At 45.2% G+C, this 21,945-nt stretch overlaps 7 protein-coding genes across 7 annotated transcripts; 4 read left to right on the top strand and 3 right to left on the bottom strand.

The window, feature by feature from the left end:
• Positions 1-295: 295 nt before the first annotated feature.
• Positions 296-1,839, top strand: GLRG_10765 (dienelactone hydrolase; the record flags this gene model as incomplete). Its single annotated transcript, XM_008101450.1, has 3 exons — positions 296-617; positions 675-1,118; positions 1,175-1,839. 3 exons carry the CDS (start codon positions 296-298, stop codon positions 1,837-1,839), a joined length of 1,431 nt encoding a protein of 476 aa, XP_008099641.1.
• A 591-nt stretch (positions 1,840-2,430) lies between these two features.
• On the bottom strand, positions 2,431-3,582 carry GLRG_10766 (CoA-transferase family III; the record flags this gene model as incomplete). Its single annotated transcript, XM_008101451.1, has 1 exon — positions 2,431-3,582. A coding segment is annotated over one exon (1,152 nt), but the record flags the coding sequence as incomplete, so codon positions are not given.
• A 664-nt stretch (positions 3,583-4,246) lies between these two features.
• On the top strand, positions 4,247-5,578 carry GLRG_10767 (acyl-CoA dehydrogenase domain-containing protein; the record flags this gene model as incomplete). The annotated part of the gene is made up of 1 exon (XM_008101452.1): positions 4,247-5,578. One exon carries the CDS (start codon positions 4,247-4,249, stop codon positions 5,576-5,578), a length of 1,332 nt encoding a protein of 443 aa, XP_008099643.1.
• Positions 5,579-13,815: 8,237 nt separating this feature from the next.
• GLRG_10768 (fungal specific transcription factor domain-containing protein) lies at positions 13,816-14,281 on the top strand (the record flags this gene model as incomplete). The annotated part of the gene is made up of 3 exons (XM_008101453.1): positions 13,816-13,837; positions 13,893-14,070; positions 14,128-14,281. 3 exons carry the CDS (start codon positions 13,816-13,818, stop codon positions 14,279-14,281), a joined length of 354 nt encoding a protein of 117 aa, XP_008099644.1.
• A 976-nt stretch (positions 14,282-15,257) lies between these two features.
• GLRG_10769 (uncharacterized protein) lies at positions 15,258-16,328 on the top strand (the record flags this gene model as incomplete). Its single annotated transcript, XM_008101454.1, has 2 exons — positions 15,258-15,802; positions 15,854-16,328. The coding sequence occupies 2 exons, from the start codon at positions 15,258-15,260 to the stop codon at positions 16,326-16,328; spliced, it is 1,020 nt and encodes a 339-aa protein (XP_008099645.1).
• Positions 16,329-17,089: 761 nt separating this feature from the next.
• Positions 17,090-18,124, bottom strand: GLRG_10770 (pectinesterase; the record flags this gene model as incomplete). Its single annotated transcript, XM_008101455.1, has 1 exon — positions 17,090-18,124. One exon carries the CDS (start codon positions 18,122-18,124, stop codon positions 17,090-17,092), a length of 1,035 nt encoding a protein of 344 aa, XP_008099646.1.
• A 1,332-nt stretch (positions 18,125-19,456) lies between these two features.
• On the bottom strand, positions 19,457-21,756 carry GLRG_10771 (nonselective cation channel; the record flags this gene model as incomplete). Its single annotated transcript, XM_008101456.1, has 4 exons — positions 19,457-21,240; positions 21,299-21,400; positions 21,450-21,478; positions 21,548-21,756. 4 exons carry the CDS (start codon positions 21,754-21,756, stop codon positions 19,457-19,459), a joined length of 2,124 nt encoding a protein of 707 aa, XP_008099647.1.
• Between the last annotated feature and the right edge of the window lie 189 nt (positions 21,757-21,945).

Below are 21,945 nucleotides of genomic sequence, written 5' to 3' on the forward strand. Positions count from 1 at the left end.
GAGATGTATAACGTGCTACAAGGGACTCAGCGCACTTGGGATGATCAACAGATTGTCCAATCATAATCCTGGCATCGGACAAGCTGGAACCACTCAATACAGCATTGGAATTTACCCCGCTGATATCATAGACAGACCAGACCAAGCACATTTGAGATATGACGTCATCGTGAAGTGAACTCGGCCATTGTCTCATACCATCAATAACAGATGGAATTCGACTCAGAAAGGACAAACCTGTGAGTTCACAAATTCGATTGTTCCTCGAAAGCTGAAGCTGCAAGACAATTCCGTCATGAATATTGACATACCGAATCTGGTCAAGGCCGCCGTGCCGGAATCTGAAGGACGCAATGCACGCATCGTCTCAGACAACCTTACCGGCTCCAACCACAGAGATCCCAACTTTCTGTCCCGGAACTTCCCTCGCGCGCGACCGAAGCTGTACGTAACTGCGGAAGATGAGGACTTTGACCAAATCACACTAAGTGAATGGCGCGACGAGGGTTTCGATGTCGAATATCTGCCGATGGGAAACAGCGCGGACAAGTACCGGGGCAAGCTCCGATCGTTGAGCAAGAAGAAACTGGGGCCCTGTGAGACTTTTGGAATCATTGGTTAGTGAAGAGTCCCCAATGGATTAACGTGATGCAAACAGGTTAACACTTGTACAGCATATGGTGATGCCGCAGCTGTCTGCCTGGAGCACTACCACGTCATGGATAACAACCCCGAGTTCAAGCTAGGGTTGCTCATCGCATACTACCCGACAGCCATCCCAGATCCTAAAGGACACTTTCCCAGCAGCATATCGGCTCTCGTTCATCTTGCTGCCGGCGAGGAGATTGGTATTACGAAGCAAACCCAGATGGTAGGGATACAAGGCAGGCGGCGCACAACTCGCAAGAAAGTGGAAGCCGGCATCGGCACGGGAGGGACTTTGCGGCTCGCATACCCGACTTACACTTACGAAGCCGAGCCCGGTTTTGCCGAGCATGACCTGGACGAATTCAACAAAGTCCCGGCAGAATTAGCGTGGAGCCGGAGCTTAGGCGCGGCGAGGAAAGCGTTCAACAACCACGTTGACTTGGAAGTGGTGTTGGACGAAAATGTCCAGGGTCAGTATTGAGGAAGGGACGAGGCAAAAATAATGGTATCGAGCTAACTTGCACAGGCAAATTCTTTACTCGAAACCTGAGCCAAACCATGTCAACGTACACGACACACAAGAGCCCGCACGTCACTCATATGCCGACCCTGACAGGAGGCATTGGAGCATCAGAACTCGAGCGCTTCTACTCACAGTTCTTCAGCAACCCCCGGTCAATGAAACTAACTCTGATTTCCCGCACCACTGGGACCGATCGAGTAGTCGATGAGGTCCACGTCCGCTTCAAGCACACCGAGGAGATGCCGTGGATCTTGCCCGGAGTCCCAGCAACGAACAAGCGGGTCGAAGTGCTCGTAGTCAGTATCGTCGGGTTGAGAGGAGGCAAGCTTTACCACGAGCATGTGTATTGGGATCAGGCCAGTGTTCTCGTTCAGATTGGCTTGTTGGACCCGAAGCTGGTACCCGACGCGGCACGTAAGAACGGAGTGCAGAGGCTACCGGTCGTCGGAAGAGAGGCGGCGAGAAGGGTCCTGAAAGGGTGGAATCCGGACGAGGAGGGAGAAGCCGACAACGGACTGATACCGGGTTGGAATGAGGATGAAGAGGGAGATGAGCGGGATGAAGAGGGGGTAGTCGAGAACAGTGAAGCATCCAAGAAGAAGGATTCGGACAACAAGAGTATGCCTGAGAGGCCAAAGCCTGAAACGAAAGACTCTGACGGCAAGTGATGATGAGAGCCAAAAGAGGGGGGGGGGGGGGGGGGGGGCAAGAGAATATTACGTAGCTTGACGAGAGAGGAAGGCTTGACTACGTTACCATCTGTCTTTTCTAATCAACATACGGTTCACGCGCTTTCTAGTGAAGAAAACTGAATAACAATGAAGCAGAAGCAGATCAGAGGGCATCAGAACATCTAGGAATTGGTATCAGGCGCAGAGGGTTTAATGCCCTTGTATTTTATTGACTTTGTGATTTGTTATACAATTGCTCAATGGAAATACATTAGTGTAGGAGAGAGTGTGTACTTTTACAATCCATATGTAATATATCAATGATAGGTATGCTGGTAGATGGTACAGAATCCACTCAACACATTGGAATCGTAGGTTTATATGACAAGATAGTTTTCCCAAGCCTAGGTGCGTGCAGTCCCAGCTTTGGTATTGCTGCTAATCAAATATCACACGTCATACAACGATGCTTGGCTATGGGAGTTTAATTATGAAAATTGTAAAAAACTTGGCCATCATGCATGGACGCGTGGGACCCCTTTGAAGGTACTATGTTGGCATAAATGCCCGAAAAAGCACATGTCAAAATCAAGCTTCAAACCCCACCTCCTTGAAGATCGCTTCGTTATGTTCTCCGAGGCCAGGCACTTTAACCATTCTTGAACCATCGACCGTGGCAAACCCCGGCGGGATCACAGCCGGAATTGTTCCACTTGGCGTCTCAATATCTGTCCATCGTCCCCGAGCCTTCAGTTGCGGGTGGTTCCACACCCCTTGCATGTCGTTCACGTTGGCATTTGCGATAGACGCGACATCCAACTTCTTGAGAACTTCATCAGCTAATAGCCGTGCAAAGACATCGCAGATGATATTCTTCAGATCATCGCGGTTCTTCACTCTGAGACTGTTGCTGACGAAACGTGGGTCCTTGGCCAAGGTCTCATCGTTGAGGACATGGCGACAAAGGTTCGCCCATTCCCGCTCGTTCTGCACGCCAAGCATGACGGAACCACCGCCTCCCGTCTCGAATGGTCCATAAGGATAGATGGAAGCATGGGACGCCCCCGAGCGGGGGAGGCAAGGGGCGTCGTTGTATGTGTAGTACATGGGAAAACTCATCCACTCGACCATACTTTCGAGCATGGAGACATCTATCCGAGATCCTTTCCCCGTCATACCGCGCTTGATAAGAGCGGCAAGGATGTTGGAATAAGCATACATGGCGGCTGAGATATCGGCAATGGACATTCCGGCCTTCGCCGGCTCCGGTCCGTTACCGGTGACTGAGAGGAAGCCTGCTTCGCTCCGGACGAGGAGATCATACGCTTTCTTGTCTCTATAAGGTCCATCGGAACCGTAGCCTGAGATATCACAGACGATGAGAGAAGGGTGGGTTTTCTTGAGTGTATTGTATCCTAGGCCAAGGCGTTCCCTTGCTCCGGGAGCTAGGTTCTGGATCAACACGTCCGCCTTGACAAGGAGCCTCTTGAGAACCTCAAAATCCCTGGGATTCTTCAAATCCAGGGCCAGGCTCTCCTTTGAGCGGTTTGCCCAGACAAAATGTGAGGCCATTCCGTTGACGCGGGTGTCGTATGACCTGGCGAAGTCACCAACACCAGGTCGCTCAATCGTGATAACTCGGGCGCCCATGTCGGCAAGTTGTCTGGTGCAGAAGGGTGCGGCAATGGCATGCTCGAGGCTGATGACGGTGACGCCCTCTAGGGGCAGAGGTTCCCCCGTCTAGCCTCTGCCGGTATCGAGGTCGTCGTGATGTGAAGGCTTACACGCATATGCCCGGGAAATAGTGGCGTGCATACGTGGACCAGTCGTGGTGTAAGCGATGGTCCCCATTCTCTTCTGATGGCTGCGACCCTGGGGGTTACTAGCGCCAGCACGGCTTTTGGGGGGGACATGGTGGATGCCGTTGGACGCGGACCAAAACGATGTGTTGTTCAATGGCTGGTGTCACAGGCCCAACGCCGATGGCTCTTGTAGTCCTTATACTAACGACTGAGCGAGAAAGTCAAATTTCTAGGTCTTTGTTCCCGTTCTCTGGGCTGCCATTTATGATATTTCTTGTTTGGCTATTACATCTGTCTAGTCAAGGGTGGAGGGGCTCAAACATGCGGTTCCCCAAGTGATTGGAGACTTGATTCGGCTTCTTTCCCCCCGAGTCGGCTTTATGGTAATGTCCCTAACCAGCTTAGTATCCAATCCTAGCGTCAATAGCCTTGGTGTCAGGGTAACAACACCGTACCTCTCTGCATCTATTTGGCCGCCATTAGCTGGCGTTCGCGACCTTAGTCGTCCTTTAAACTGATAATGGTTCTTAGGTGCTGGGCACTTCTTCTCTATTTACCACAGACCGCAGTCAAGTCTTCAATTCTTAAGCAACAAGCCCATAATGTGTGCATCGTTGACACGAAACCTCTGGCATGTTATGAGGCCCGCGTCAACCGTATGCACGCGCCGGGCCCCGCCAACATCCAGACCCAAAGTTGCGGCCTTCTCGACGTCACCGGCTCAAAGCATCATGGAGACAACCGGCTTCACAGAAAACCAACTCACTGTCCGCGAAGCAATCGGCCAGGTGTGCTCCGAGTTTCCCAACACTTACTGGCAAGAACACGACCAAAATGAGCAAGACCCGAAGGAGTTTCACGCGGCGCTCGCAGAGAATGGATGGCTCGGCATCGCCCTCCCGGAATCCCTCGGCGGTTCCGGCCTCGGCATCTCCGAGGCGACCATGATGATGCAGACTATCAGCGAGTCCGGTGCGGGCATGGCTGGCGCACAATCCATCCACGCCAACGTCTATGCGACGCAGCCCCTGGCCAAGTTCGGCACGAGGGAGCAACTCGAGGGCACGATACCCAAGATCATCTCCGGTGAGTGGCGGACGTGTTTCGGCGTTACTGAGCCCAACTCTGGACTTGATACCCTACGCCTCGCGACAATGGCCAAGAAGCAGTCTGACGGGTCGTATGTTGTCACCGGACAGAAAATTTGGATCACTTGCGCCCAAGTCGCTTCCAAGATGATCCTTCTCGCGCGCACAAAGGCATACGAAGACTGCAGCAAACCGAGCGAAGGCCTGTCGCTCTTTTGCATCGACCTCGACAAGTCGCAGCCGGGCCTCGACATGCGCAAGATCAAGAAGATGGGCGGACGCGCCGTCGACGCCAACGAGGTGTTCTTTGACAGCTACCACATACCTGCTACTTCTCTCATTGGCCAGGAGGGCCAAGGCTTCAAGATTATCCTCCACGGCATGAATGCCGAGCGGTGCCTCTTGGCCGGCGAGGCTCTGGGTCTAGGCTACGCCGCCATTGCTAAGGCATCCGCGTACGCGCGGGATCGCGTTGTGTTCAACAGGCCCATTGGCCAGAACCAGTCGATCGCGCACCCGTTGGCGGATGCGTACATGAAGCTGGAGGCGGCCAAGTTGGCGACCTACCACGCCGCGAGGTTGTACGATGCCAGCCGGGACGACCCATGCATCCGCCAGGACCAGGTTGGCGTCGCGGCCAACAGCGCTAAATATGTGGCGGCGGAGGCGGCGTTCACAGCCTGCGAGCGTGCGGTGCTCACACACGGTGGTATGGGTTATGCTGCCGAGTACGATGTCGAAAGATATCTCCGTGAAATCTTTGTTCCCAGGATCGCGCCCGTCTCTCGTGAGATGATCTTATCTTACATCAGCGAGAAAGTCCTCCAACTGCCGCGGAGCTACTAGAAACTTCAACCGCGGCGGGCGGGCGGTTTTAATGGAAACGGAGTTTGCTAGGAATCGCAAGCAAGGACCTATCGCACTCCGTGTTTTGTACAAATGGAGGTGAATAAGATGTACGCTGCTTCATTAGTCTACAAGATTCAAAAGCGAATTTCTTCACACACCGGATTCGTAAGTAAATAATAACGGTAAATATTTACCCTAATATTTACAGGGGAGAGTTCAATATTCCAAGTAGCCTTCCCTGGCTCTCGCGGGAGGAATCACCGAGCGAACAGACCTGGAATGAATCTTATATGCCGCCTGTTTCTGGTCGCTTCAACTGTTAGACCTCAGACATCGAGCTAAATGTGGCGCTAACGAGGTGTATAATTCCGCCGTCACCTCAAACGGTGCATTACGCATCAAGACAACCGCGAAAATCCATCGCAACAGCCAGTCCTACTCATTCTGCTCAACCAGCCTGCCGCATGCACACATTCGTGCGTGATATCAGTCACAAATGCCACGCTCATGATGCCGTCAGAGGTCTCCACGAAAGCTCGAGCAAAGCACGCTTGTAGAGTATGTAACTCTCGGCGCATCCGCTGCAATGTCACCGAACGACACCCTTGCTCCAATTGCGAGGCATCACAGGCGACTTGCGAAGTCCTGCATATATATCCTAGGTCATTGTCTGTGGGAGCACAAGAGCAACGAAGTGAGGCAAATAGTGATATTGCCGATCTGTAGTGGTGTGTGGTGGTGAGGAGGAAAATCCTCCTCTCGAGGCTATGGGCAGAGGCTGGATGAAGGTGAGGGGCCCAGGAGGTCACGTGACCTCCTAGCACACAGGCCCCCTCACAACACTCCCCCTTAGGCTCTACTAACTTAATGAATATTGTATATAGGGGCAAAATAACAGCCTGATCTTAAATCCTCTAAATCTAAGGAGTTTTTAAAGTATTTAATAACTTTAGTAATACGCTAGTAATTATCTTATTAGTCTAGTAATAATTAATCTATATACTAAAGTCTATATAATATTAATTTACTAATATATATCCTTTATAATAGCCTATATAGCTTTTTAATTTAACTTATTTACTATACCTAGTAACTATATAAAGTCTTTATATTTAGTTAGTGCTAGTAGTTTAGTAAGACTATTAGTAGCTATCTTAGTGCCCTTAATAAGTTAGAGGGTAATATTTTTTTAAGTATAGACCTTTTATATTATCTATTTATATTAAATATTAATACTTTAGGTATATACTTTATTAAGGGGATTTATAATATTAACTATTATATTAGTACTATTAGTAAAAAAGATAGTTAGTATATTTATTAGTTAGCTAAGAAGCTACTTAGTATAGTAATAAATCTACTTTATAGTAATAGTAGTAAGTATAAGGTTAATAAACTTTACTTTTATAGAGCTTAAAGTAATAAAGGTCTACTTTTTTAACTTCTAGGTAATTAGTAATTTTATAAGGTAAATAATATAACTACTTATAAAAACCTATAATAAGTAATTATTAGTAAAAAAAGTATTTACTATTATATAAAGGCTAACGTTAGTAGAGGGGTTAAGTCTACTAAATAAAATACTATAATAAGTAGTACTTTTAAGATAGTAAAAAAGATACTTAATAGCAGCTAGATAGGTAGATAATAAGCTAGTATTAGCCTAAGAGAGCTTACTAACTATAAAAGTAATATCTAGGTATATACTAGTAGCTAACTAGTTAAGGTAGCTAGTCTGCTTAATATAGGTTTATTAGTTAGGTTTAAAACACTTATCTTTTACTTATATAGTAAGTAACTTATAGTTAGTAGGTAATAAAGTCTTAATAGGTTAAAAATTACTATATCTAAAGTAATAAAGTATACTATTAGTATACTTATATTAGTTAATAAAGATCTTACTAGTAGTAAAGCGCTAGATCTAGAAGCTAAGAAACTAGGAAGCCTTACTAAGGTTTTTTAATAAGTAGACCTTAGTAAGTATATTATATACCTTTTTAGTAGTCTCTTTATTAGTAGTAGCTACTATATTATTATTAATATATATTAAGGCGTAGGTATTAAGCTCCTTATTAATAAAGAGATAAATTTCTCCCTTAACTAAATAAAAGCTAATTTTCTTTATTTTACTTTTAATAAGTATAAACTACTATAGTAGTGCCTTATAAAGGCTATAAAAAGCCTTATAAAGTAACTACACCTTATTATTATTAATAGTATAACTAGTAGGTTAATAGATGTAGATATAAGTGCTATTAGGTATAAAGGCAGTAAAAAAGGTAGTATTAAAGTTATATATTTTATATACTAGTCTATATAAGGTAATAATAGTAAAAAAGAGGTATATAGTAGTAGTAGTAGCTATAGTAGTATACACCTCTTATAAAAACTATTTACCTTACTTATAGTTACTATAGACTACCTATTAGGCCTTATATCTAATAATTTTATTTTTTATATTAGTTTTAATATTAAATACCTACTTACTAAGAAGAATCTTTATATTAAAAGGAGGATTAATAAGGGTATAGACCCCCTTATTAGTAAATTATTAGATCTTAGTATTATAAGCCTACTTCTAGTGTTACTAGTATAGGCCTTTTTTAGCCTTCTTAATAGTAAATAAAATATTATATTTAAGTAGTAGTATATATAATAAAGTAGTAGTAGTAAGTATACTAATAAAGTAATAATAAGTGTTATTATAAACTTAAATATTTATAATAAGATAAGCCTTTTTATTATACTTTTAGATACTAGTAGTATTATAGTAGTAGCCTAGCGGCTTTATAGTGCTAGTATAGTGTAGTTAGCCCTCTTTAGTAACTAAAGTAGTGTTAGCCTTAGTAATAAGGTCTAGCTAATCTTCCTTTATAATAAGGGCTAGAAAGTTAGCCTTCTATTACTTTATATTATAAAACTTATTTTTAGTAGTATTTATATTATTAGTCTGTTAAGTAAGGTGTATAATAAAAATAAGTTACTATTAATAATCCTCTAGAAGAGGAGTTATATAGTAGCTATTATTAATATACTTACTATCTAACTTACTACTATTAAATTAATTAATTTACTAGTTATAAGACTTTTTAGTAATAAGTTAATATAAGTTAGAGATATAGGCTATATACTAAGTTATTAAATTAGGCTTATTAAATAGTATATTATAGTTAGTATCTACTAAGATAGTAACTTTATTAATAAAGTAAAGAATAGTCTTTTTAGGCCTTTTATAGAAATAAATATTATAATAGTAAATAACTTACTTCTTACTTAGGATATAAATATAGTAAATATAGCTATATAAAGAGCTATATCTAATAAGGTAACCTTTTATTATATATAGCTTTATCTTTATAGAATATAAGAAGCGCTTACTAGCCTTTTTATATATATATACTATATAGCTAAAGGTATAAAGGTGTTTAATATAAGGTAGCTTATAATTAGTAATAAGGTTAAGCTTATAAGTAATAATTATAAGGGGGTTAGCCTAGTTACCCTTTATAAGGCTATATATAGTGTATTTTAGGCACTTAGTGCCTGAACTAATTAATCTTTTAGTAATACTAAAATAGTCTATTAACAGGCGTAGCACACTACCTATACCTTTATAATTGTTTAGGCACTAAGTGGGTCTTCTGGCTGTTAACAGGGGCTGGGTTTAAATCCCGCCTGTTGAGACTCTCTTTAGTGTAGGCCTTAAGGGGCTGGAGGTCATTAATCAGTGGATTAGTTGGCTAGGCATGAATGAGGGGCAGCTTACGTTAGGCTCAGAGGGACTAGGTGCAGGGAGGTAATGTCTGGCAGCTGTTGCCAGACGCCAGGCTGCCTAGGGCCTTTGGGGTTAACATGACCTTGTGCTCTAGCGCACGGTTACTGGCGCTAGTGCACATAGGCCTAAAGCGACTCAGGACGCGTCGTATTAGAAGGGGGGCAATTATAAGGGGGTTAGCCTGGTTACCCTTTATAAGGCCATGTGTGGTGTATTTCAGGCACTTAGTGCCTAAACTAATTAATCTTTTAGCAATACTAGAATAGTCTATTAACAGGTGTGGCACACCACCTATACCTTTATAATAATCTTATAAGGGCTTATCTTACCCTTAGTAAATTAGGGCAAAATGTTAAGGATTTACACTATAGTGTTAAAGGTATAATCCTAAAGCTCCTCTAGCAGGCTGTTATTAATTAGTAATATATAGGCAGCCTCTATAAGTATATAACTAGCTTACTTAATTAATCTATTTATTAATAAGGTATATATAATTATAAAGTTAAGCCTTATACCTATAAAGTAAGGATTATAAAGCACCTTCTTTAGCTTAAGTATGTTATTAGAAACCTAGCTCTTAATAGTAAGGCTAGTTATATTAGTAAAAGTAGTATTAAAATTCTTAATAGTATTAAGTATAACCTTATAGTAATAAGCTTATAAGAGTTAAAGCTAATAATAGCTACTATAATAGTTAAGAAAATAAAAAGCGTATCTTATACTAGTTTTTAATAGTAGTTTAACTTTAATAAAGTTAAGATAAATCTTTTTACCTACTAAGGTAAGAGGCAGTAAAGTGTTATAGCTAATAAGCTTTATAGATTTAGCTAAGTAGTAGGCTTTATAGTAAAAAGTATTAATCTTAGCCTAAGTAAATTATATACCTACTTAATAGTAGGCCTTAATAAACTATAATAAATAGGCGTAAATAAGTTAATAGTGTATTATCTTAAGGGTTAGTTAGTACTTACCTCTAACTACTAATAAAGTAAAGGTAGTTACTATAGGTATAGTTAGCCTATTTATAACATAAAGTATATAGATATTAGAAATCTATTTAATAGCAGCTAATTAGGCCTTAGATTTAGTGTTAATAATACTAGTAGTTATATAGTTATACTTAATACCTACCTTATAAAGTTTACTAAGGCTAAGAAGGTTAGCTAGGCTGTAAGGGCTATACTTAATATCTTTAATAGTCTAGTTAATTATTTAAGATAGATTAGCTAGATCTTAAGTTTAGAAGAAGATAGTACTAAATCCCTCTAGAAACACTTACTCTCTATTTATAGTAGTAAAAAGAAGAAGGTTATTATAAATAGTATATAATATAAAAAGTTAAAGTAAGTTAAAAATAAGGCTTAAGTAGCTTAAATCTAGTATAATATTAAATAAGGTAATAGCTTTATTACTTATAGTAGTAAAGATAGCCTTACTTAGTCTAAGCAACCTAAAAAGCGGGCCCGCCACTTGGTTGTGACGGAATTGGCCTTAAGTATGAATGTTGCTGGATTGACATTCCAACAGCCCCCTTTAAGGGCATTTCCGGAATTGACCTTACCTGGCTGGTCTGTGCGCCTGCCTGTTTTGGACTCACGGTCGCACGCGCCTGCACTTTTAAGACTTACGGCGCCAAACGCAAATTAAACGCGCACCCCTTAGCTTATGTGGGGTAATGAATGTGGTGGCCTAACCACTGAGGCATCTGGGCTCATAACCTCTAAGCAACCTAAAAAGCGGGCCCGCCACTTAGTTATGACGGAATTGGCCTTAAGTATGAATGTTGCTGGATTGACATTCCAACACTTAGTTATATTATAAGGCTAGTAATTAAGAAGCTACCTAGTGTGCCTAAAGCACCTTTTATAAAAACTAATATAAAGGAATTAGGTGTAGTAAAAGTAGTAGCCTCCTTATAATCCTTATTATAGATATACTTAGCTATATAGGTAAGTAGATTCTTATAAAATATATAGTTAGTAAGAATAAGCTCTAGATAAGTAGTCTAACACTTTATAGTAATATAACCCTTCTTATAATAAAAGTAAATATTATAGCCTAACTTCTTAGTAAGAGTAGCGCCTTAGCTATTAGTGCTAGAGGTAGTAGTAATTATAGCCTTATAGTAAGTAATAAGGCCTATTTTTTACTTTTTATCTTAAGTAAGTATATAAATAGTCTTAATAACTATAGCCTACTTAGGCTTCTTATTATTATTAGTATAGTACTTATATATATTAAGTAAATATATCTTAAAATAATTAAGTAAGAGGATAGCCTAATAGTAGTTAAAGTTTTTACTATAGAGGCTAGTAATATAGGTATATAAATACTATATATATTTAAGGGTATTATAAAGAGTCTTATAATCTTAGGTACTACCTTTAGAGAATTTATTAATAAGGGCTCTAACTATATCTTTAAATACCTTAGGAATATATTTCTTAAGTGCCTTTATTAAGGTATAAAGATTACTATTATCTTACTATCTTATATTAAGAAGCTTATTAATTAATATATTATATAATAAAATAAAAAAGTTATATATAACGTTATAGTTAGCTTCTTATAAGGTAAAAGCTATAGTATTTTTAGCTAGTTAAAAGATATTATAGTTAATATACTTCTTAACTTTATTAGTATAAAAGGTAGCACTAATAAGTATAATCTATAAGGACTAGTTTAACTCCCTCTTAAGCTTAGGGATAGTTAATAAGACTATTTAGTAATTACTACTATTAGCTATAATAATAGTAATATAAGTAAGTTACTTTAGACTATAGTTAGCCTAACTATATATTAATCTTTATATATTTCTTTTACTATAGTAAAAGGCGTATTTAAAACGTTATATAATTTACTACTATTTAATAGACGCCTAAAGTAATAGATTAAGGTAGTTAATAAGTAAAAGTATCCTTATAGTAATTAGTAAAAGATCCTTAACTTAGGCTATAGTAAAAATAGTAAGTAAAGTTAAGTAACTACTATAATAATTAGTAAATAATTATAAATTAATAAAGATAAGTAGAGGTAACTAATTAATTTTTAAAAAAAATTAATATAGGCCTAGGCTTTATAACCTATAGGAGCATAAGAGTAATAAAGTAAGGTAAATAGTAATATTACTAATCTGTAGTAGTGTGTAGTGGTAAGGAGGAAAATCCTCCTCTTGAGGCTATAGGCAGAGGCTGGATGAAGGTGAGGGGCCCAGGAGGTCACGTGACCTCCCAGCACACGGGCCCCCTCACAACATTGTCGGCTAAAGTCCAATGTAGATACCCGCGAAGGTCCAAGAAGAGGCGGGTGGAAGAGATCCTTTCCGCGACCCCAGAGCCCGCCATTGCTGCCTTTTCGTCAGATCCGCCCTTGGCACTCAGTTCCGCTGTGCCAGCGAATTTAACATCTCCAAGCACCACGTCACCCTCTCATGAGCCGTTCGGCTCTGGGACCGAGACGTCAGCCAGCACCACGACGGGGGGCAGTCGTTTCTTTGGAGATTCAAACTTCATCACGCTTGTGCCCGGGACATTTGATAATATCAATGCTGAAGCGACCATCAGTGATGGAGTTTTGAAGGGTCGTCTGACCTTTCCAATCCCTCAGGCTACGCATACTGGTCATGTTGCACCGCCTGCCAGCGCCAACCACATCAGCTTGGCGACAGAGCGTTATCTTCGCGACGAGGGTGCGCTCACCTTTCCTGACATGCAGAGTTGCCTGCCAGCTCTACGAGCCTACTTCAAATGGTTCCATCCGTGTTTCCCCATACTCGACCATGCAGACATTGCACGGCGTCTTGTCACGATGGAGATCTCGCCTTTATTGCTGCAGGCCATGCTGTTTATCGGCTCAACCTACTGTGATAATGCGACTATCGTCGCCATGGGATTTAAGGACCGGTCCGAGGCCAAGAACATGACCTACTCACGAGCACGTGTACTTTTCCACTCCAATTGGGAGAAAGATCAGTTTACTCTCATACAATTGCTGTTTCTCTGTAGCTTCTGGAGAGGCGGACCAACGGATTGGCGAGACGTGAGGTATTGGTTGGGGGCTGTCTTAACTCTCGCTCAGATTCATGGTCTGCATAGATCGTATGTTCACCTAGAGCCGCGAGAACAGCTGCAGGCTCATTTTTCTTTCTAGGACAAGATTCACAACAAAAGACCCCCATTTTGCTCGGATGAGAAAACGAGTTTGGTGGTCGATTTACGTAAGAGTCCATAACATCACCTCACCTCACTATGGCCGAGAGAGGCCCATGCTAGATAGTCATTAACCATTTCAGATCCGTGAACGACAAGTATCCGTATCACTCGGTCTGCCCTGCCGGATTCGCGATCAGGATTGTGATATCGAGCCTCTCACTGCCGCTGACCTAGGAGACGACGCCGATGTGCAAGAGGTAACCAGCCTAGGTGCCTCAGAACTTGAACATGCTCACTATGTAATCAAAATGGTGGAAATTGCGCGGCTACGTTCGTATCTCCACAACTTAAACCCTTTTCAGAATTCCGACTGACGAGCTGGTAGTTGGGAGGATCACAGACAGTCACTTTGCGCCTGGAAGAGGACCACCTGCACCAGCTGGGATTCATAAACTGAAGCAGCAGCTTGAGAATTGGAAAGAGAGTCCTCCTGAAGACATGCGTAGAGGACCGGATGACGGAGAGACTTCGGTTTTAACGTGCTTGATCCACCTGGCGTACAAGTAAGTCATTTTTATTCTCGTAAGCGTGTTACAAGATTACTGATGTAGTGATGGTAGCCACCTTTGCATCCTAATACACCGCAATGGCTGGCTTCGCAACCGAGACGAGGGGGACAAAAAGGCGGCACTCGCCGCTGCCTGTCGCATTAGCCGGATAACCGAAGATATGCTGGCTCAAGAGACATTGCAGTATGGCCAGATGCATCTGTAAGCGTCCCGAAGCTGCTCTAAAGCGATCAATACTGACTCGCATAGGCTTGCCAGTCTTTTCGCGGCTTTCTGCATACACGCCATCGATATCAAATCCGCTGCTGGTATTTGTCGGCGGCTAGCTGAACACAGGGCCCAAATGTGCCTTCTTGGCCTCAATGAGATACAGAAATATTGGCGTATCAAAAATAATGTTTTGGATATTTTTCTGCAATACCTAGACGAATCTATCGCAAAAAGAATCAACGGTGGTGGCGGTGGCGCAGCATCCGCACCGAGTAACAACACCACCTCGACGACAGGTCTGGGCCCCTTTGAAACATTAGCAATGAGCCCCGCGCAAGATTTACTCGCTGCTCAGAATCCTCTTGGTCAATCAAGACCAGGCGCAATGGAAGGCGAATACTTTAATCTCATGCGTACGAACTGGGAGGGCGAGGATGCACTTGAGGACCTAGGCTTATTTCTAGATCCCCAACTGTACGCCAATGGTCCTATGCAAGTTGAGGGGCTCAACTTTCTGCAGCGTTGTCTCTGATGACAGTTTACCATTGTCCAAACTCAATCAAACAATTCAAATCCGCCTTTTGGGTGTTCCGTGTACCCGTGGCCTATCTGTCGTCAGGAAGCACGTGGTCTTTCACACACTTTCTCGGCTTCTTCACCCTAGCGGAACATGAAGAAGCCGAAAGGGATATAGCCGAAGAGGCCGGCTAATACCCCACAGAGTATGTTGGGGGGTTGACGCTCCTCCGGTCCATAGGTTCCTTAACTGCCATCGCTCCAACACGCGTGCGGCACATTGCTGTCATTTCCTCTGCCTTTGCTTCCCCAAATTGCTAGAGCTACAGGCATTTCTCTATGGTGCATGCTGTGGAACGAATTACCCGAGTCACTGGCTATGAGTAGAGGCGTCGCCGTCCCCGAAGGAATCTAACACCACTCTTCCTGGTCGCTGCCCTTCAAATAATACTCTCATGATGGTATCGCTAGCTCGCCAAATAAGACCGGTCTTCCGCCGTTGCATCATCACCGGCCGCCGCTTTCTGACGATCAACGCAACGGACGCCGCCTCGAAGCTCCTTGACACATTTGTTGGCAAATGCGTCGTCCACAAACAAGTCCTTGACTCCAACCAGCTTCAGCGCCTCAGCCTAACCCTCAACCGCAAGGAGCTGCATCCCGGACAAGACGTCTCAGCAGACGCGCCTGTGCAGGGTACGCCGCTGCCACCGGGTTATCACCTCGTCTACTTTACTCCAGCCGGCGTCGAGAGCGAGCTGGGTATGGACGGATCTGATAAAACTTTCAACGCGCCCACCCCGTTTACGCGGCGGATGTGGGCTGGTGGGAGGATGCAGTTTCCGGAGGGGATTGCGCTCAAGGTGGGCGAAGAAGTCGAGGAGCGGACGCGGCTGGTGGCAGCGACGCCGAAGAGAAGCAGGAGCGGTGATGAGATGGTGCTGGTGAATGTTGAGAAGGAGTTTTGGGGCCGTGATGGTCTAGCTGTCAAGGATCAACGGTACGTCGCTTTCATGAACGATACCAGGAGACGCAAACTGACATCTTCCAGGTCATGGATCTTCCGCCCGGAGGTTGATTGTTCCCATGCCGTAAATACGGCGCCACCGCGGAGCGATCGACCGCCCGCCTCGGGACCCTCCACAGTCGCCGATGTGGAAGGCGAAGGCGGTGTCATGGTCCGCCATCTTCGATGGTCACCGGTCGGTTTGTTCAGATTTTCCGCTTTGACGTTTAACGGCCATAAAATTCACTACAACGAATCTTGGACCAAGGACATTGAACGCCATCCCAATGTCGTAGTCCATGGACCTCTGAACCTGATCAACATGCTCGACTACTGGCGAGACATGTACGGACAGGGTGGCAGGGAGGTGCGGCAAGTTGATTACAGGGCTATGTCGCCGGTGTATGCAGGTGATGAGTACACTATTCGCACAGCTTGTGCTGAGGGTGACAATAATTATGAGATTTTGGTTGAGAAGGGCAGTACCGTCTGTATGAAGGGAACCATTCAGGGGAGCTGAGCAACATTAGATTCTAGAATGTGTATGGTGGCTTTAGCGACATGACTCCGAAGCTGTTCAAACGAAGAGCTTTATAATATTCCAGGCGCACGTTTGGACGGTGATGGGCGTGCTTGCTGATCATCCGACCTGTACAGTTTGTGCTCGTACTTGGATTAGTACGCCACAGGACAAACAGGACCCTAATGCCGTGATTAATCCTTATGTATTTATTCCCTATTAACCCATCACTCACAGGTTTCGACTCTGAATCAGTTCAGCTAAGAAAGAGGTAACCGGTTATTACTCCGAACCATTGCGCATAAAGAGTATGGCTGGCATGTTCGCCACTTCCTATGTTCTGGCACGTCCCCGACAGACATACGTTCTTTGGCGGTTTGCCATATCATGCTAATAAGAGTCACCAGATATTTAATCTTATCAGCCCATGAGTTGCCAAGTTCGGTTGTAGGGAAGTGATTTGGGGCGATCTCGTATTCCGCCCGCCGGCAACATTTCGATAGGTGGTTTTGTGAGTTAGGATACACATACCCAAACTCCAAATGAAACATAGCATCAAAAGAGCCTTAGTAGGTGCTTTAAACTGCTGGAATGCCCAGTTTTGTATCACACAGCGGTGTGGGGCAGCCACAAGAGCTAAACCCCCCTTACTCACGTATAGTCGTGAATGACAACAACAATGCTGCTGATTATTCAAGCTCGTTTCATTGTATTGAAAGGAAACGTGTATTTTAGACTCCTGAAACTTCCTCTAAAGCGTTCTACAAGTAGCTCATATCAACCCACCACTCCTTTTCAAATCCCTTACCCAGAATAGTGACTGGTTTGATAGGTGCACACAGCTCGGAGCTGAAGTTAGCTCTCAAGCCATCGGATCCGGGACCCGTGTTCTCATATTCTTTGTAATAAACATTGTCTGTTCTTGAAGAATCGTTCCAGGCTACCCATCCAACGGGCTTTACGACGTCGCTGAGGGCGCTGTTCTGAAAAACGACGCGCGAGAATGGTCGCCACGGCCGGCCGAGTGTGACGGACGCTGGGCCGCTAGTGCCGGTGACGTTGGCCTTGTTGAAAACGTAGAAAGACGGGTTGTCGGCGGTGTCGCGGCCGTTGGCGGTGATGTAGCCTTTACCGATGGTCTGGATATCGCAAGACTCGAACCACGCAGAAGCTCTCGTACCAAAGACAAAGTCCACGGCGCCGTTGATGAAAGATTTGGCATAGATCTGTCTCCCCTCGTTTGCGTAGATGGTATCCTGGTATCCGGTAAACTTACAGCCGTAAAAGCCGAGGTTTGTGTTCTGGGCGCTGACTGCGAGGGCCTGGCCGTTCTTCTTGGCCCGTCCGAATGTGTTGGCAATGTTGAGGTTATAGATCTTGATATTCTCTCCCCATAGACGGAGAGTGGCGGTCGCGTCATTAGTCGTAATGTTTGGCATGGTACGCGACAGCCTATTGGTGAGAGTGGCCTTATTACCCTCGTAAGAACGAGCGTCGCAGGTGTGGCCTTGAATAGTAAGATGTCCAATGTGATTCGGAATTAGGGCCTGCTCGACGTATATACCGGGCATGATGAAGATGGTCTGCTCTTTCGTAGTGTTCTTCAGGGCAAGGATGGCGTCATTGAGGTGAGTGAAGCTGTTAGGATGTTTTCCTGAAGCATCAACGACCAATGACTTGGCCGGAGGGCGAGCTCGCGCAAATCGTCCACAGCACTTTGGAGTATCTTTGGCAGGGACAGCGGCGGCGAGGACGGCCAGAGCGGCCAAGACGACGACGTGAAGAAGCGCTACCATGTTTAACACAGAAGTCAGATTGGTAAGGACTGTGCAAATGACTGCAAATTGAGGTGGGTAAGGAAAAGCACCCAAATATTTATTTCTCGAAGGCTTGCAAATTCCAGGTCCATGTTGGGGGCTAATCCTCTCTCCTGAGCCAAACTCACAGAGCCTCGTATTTTAACCCATCTAATTGCAGTCATTTAAACCCATCTAGGACCCGGAATTCAGTCTTTGTGTCGGGCAACTCGGTAGTTGGAGTGTAGGGGAAGGGCTTACATGTTGCGATCGAACATCGTCCCAATTGTATTTTCACGGTGTTACCAACCATAGATTAATAGTTTGCTCTTTCACCGGGATCTAGCATTGCGTCGATGCTTTAGACATGTGGACATGAGAGGGTAACAAGCCAAGCCCTAAGAGACCAGGGTTCATGATCGCTTCAAATTGGTTGGTAGGATCACGAGGTGGAAGTAGATGCACAGGCCACCAAACATAGAGCCACCATGTCCTCGATGATGACCGTTACATATATCGCAAGTATCGGAGTCTGGAATAGCAAGCTGTTTGATGATGTTTGTTTTCTTTCTCATGTTTCTCGTGTGTCAATACTAATTCCAAAAAGAAGCGGTGCGGATCATGGCTGAAAGAAATTTGTCCTCAGTGCAATCCGAAGGCAATTGTTGCCAGGATATATGTGGGGCAGTTTGTGTGAAAACGAGATGCAACGCTAAACTTGGTCTCCGCTTCAAAGAACCAGTAGAAGGCAAATAAGAGCAAGCGATTGTCTTTGCAAACTTTGTTTGACTGGTGCCAGCTGTTTTCATTTTGGGTTACGCTGTGAGCCATTCCGGAGATCTGACGAACTGTCTGAGTCCGTGGACATAATAGGTGAAACATCAATGCATAGGATCAAACATCACTCGACTAAATGGCGTGCTCGTGTCCTTTGTAGCTATGTGTCACCGATCTGACACGAGGTATGAGAGCCAAACTAGGTATTCTCGAGGCAAATTAGAAATGAGACCAGTGATCATCTCAAGTAGTAGGTAAAAGCTCTCCCAGATTGAGTTATATGCGATCATTTATCGAGCACTCAAGGCCTTTGTATGGCTCTAGAACAGCTTTCCAAGGCTGTGTCACAGCAAGCTCAATCATCCCCCTCTTAAATTTGCTTGAGATGTTACTATATTTCACTACGTAGCATACATAAAGTCCATCTTCATCGGGTCCTCGCTTCCAGGCACTTACAAATGTCCGCTAATGCATCCTGACAGCATTGTCAGTTTATCCCCGCCTTCTCACAGCATCTGAAAGACTCGTATTGGAGATGCTGGCGTTGAGGCTTACTCACAGCCTCCTTACAGGTGACCCAGACAATGGCTCAAACTCATTTGTGCCAGCACGCTGCACACTTGGCAGGGGGAACACAATGCTGATTGGCGATCCCATTCTTGCGGGACGCCTCCTCCTAACCGGTCGCCGTCTCGGCATTGACCGGCCAACGTCCCATGGTTCTCTGTCGCCCAGTTCGCTTTCCGCGAAGCCAACGTCGCTTAAGTTGTCTAGCTCTTCCAGCTCCCGCTCCACAGCCGGCGGCGGTTCCACCTTGAAGACTGCCTGGATGTCTCCATGTGGGTTGAAACCACTGAAGCTCCAGTTGAGAAGGGACTGCGACCTTGCACGGCGCGGGTGTGCTACACGACGCCGCTCAAGAGCGCTGATGATCATCAACGCCGGTGCGTTGAGGGCGCGGATGAGTGAGGTATTGACGTCGTGGAAGGACCGCGGGCTCAGCATCGACTTGAGAGGCAATAGTGCCGCGAGAGCAAGGAGGTTGAATGGGGGTGGATATGAGAATATTGAGTCGCTCTTCACGCCCGCAAACGTTAGTACGGCGCGGCGAAACTGTATTTCGGCGGGCGCGTCGGAGATCAGCTTTGAGAACGTGTTGCTCAGAATCGCGACGAGAATCGTAAGAAACAAAATGTTGCCGAGGAATGCAAATGCGATCATAAGTGCCGGACCGAGAATCGGGTGGAATTCGTCAGAACGGTCGATGCCAGTGCCGTCTAGTCCGAACCACGTCCATATGAGCCATTTGCATGTCTCATACCAAGTCAGGGCAGCCTTTCCCCCGGCAACAGCGGACGTGTCATCGTTGCTTCCTACCAGCCAATGCAAGGCGAGGAAAAAGCCCATGAAACACCAAATGGAGATGAAAGTCAGACGAGTAAAGTCTTTCATCATGGCATGCATGGCTATGAAGACAATGTTGTCAGGTAAAAGGGTGAAGGCGAGGCGGGTGAGAAGAACAGGAGCGGCAACGCAGAGAATGTGCACGCCGTATCCGTCGGCAACAACCCCTTGATAGCCCATGGTATCGTAAATGCGTGCGAAAATGTAACAGCTAAAGATGAGGCTGAACGTAATATCGAGGAACGACCACAGGGTCTGAGAGTGGACAACCCAGCCGTGTTCGATGATGGCTGCGAATTCATTGAGAGTCCATCCCGCAGTGTATATGGCAAAGACGCATTCCCACCCACTAAGAGTGGGACTGCTCCGGTTCACCATTGTCAATATGTATAAGATGACCAGGGTAATGAACTGGAACAGCTCTATCATCTGTCGGATCCATGGGACCAATAGACGTCCCACGTCAAGCAGCGGTGCCTGGTGCGGTTCATAAAGAGAAACCGAGGCGTATTCGTAATGATCTGGAAGGATATCGACAAAGGACAGAGGGGTGTAGGTTACCACTCCGTTCCAAACGGCGTCAACCAACCTCTGGCATGCCGATGAACTCAGAAAGAGTTTGCTCTCCGAAATGATTGCCAGCTCCAAGGTTGTGAGCTTCCTCTCATGCCCGTCGCGTCGTTGGATGGGCCATTGCAGCTGGCGACACTCGCTCTCAACCTCCTCGGGTGCGCCCTGGAAGGGATCAAACCCTTCGACAAGTATATGTGCCAAAATGAGGAGGCCTATCTGACCGGGATGATCCTCATGATATCGGCGCAGCACGCGACTGGCGACAAGCTCGCATAGGGTAGCGCGGGCGACATTGACGGTCTGACGCGCGGTGCTAGTGTGTTGCCTCAGAAATTGGATCCGGTTCGCGAAGAGGCAGTAGACTGTAGCCTCGTCAGCCAAAGGTGTCGATGAAGAAGCATTATCCGCGGAGAAACAGACCGACAGCAGGGTCGTCGGGGTCATATAAACGATCCACAAGAGGTCTTACAACCAGTAGGTTCATCCGCGGCTCACGGAGCTGGTCCAGAGTGTACGGGTCATCTGGGATCTGTTAGAAAATGACATGAGAACAGATATAAGAGCCATGTACCTATACTTGCGAGTACGAGACGCCGAATCCTGCAGTTTTGTTTGCGATCAGTACGTGTCATTTAGGTGGGAGCAAAAGCTGTGGTAGACCAGACTCACCGATGTATCGTGAAATACACAGACGGCGGCACTTCCGTGCTCACGGTTCCTGTAGCGCTGGCAGAAACATGTCGGTCCGCCTCCAAGTCGGGGTCCATGCCGCCATTGGCATCACCGGTACGCGTCGCCGGGTTTTCATCAGCCCAGGGCGACAGCGGGCGACTCCAGTCGATCAAGTCCGGGGTCCGCGGACATTCGGCTTCTTCCATCTGAAGTCGGGATTTGATGATGGTAGCGCCTGCTCGAAGTGATGGTCGAATTAACCTCGTACGCTATCGCTTTGTTCGAATGCCCTCCTCGCCGTGTTGCCGCCACTGCCCAGCCGCTAATGTCCGCCCAGGCACAAGCCGATGCAACTCACGCTCTATCCCGTTCTGGTGAGACGGCCAGGTTGAAGT

The sequence above is a fragment of the Colletotrichum graminicola genome (assembly GCF_000149035.1).
Source record: "Colletotrichum graminicola M1.001 genomic scaffold supercont1.67, whole genome shotgun sequence".
Classification (NCBI taxonomy): Eukaryota; Fungi; Ascomycota; class Sordariomycetes; order Glomerellales; family Glomerellaceae; genus Colletotrichum; species Colletotrichum graminicola.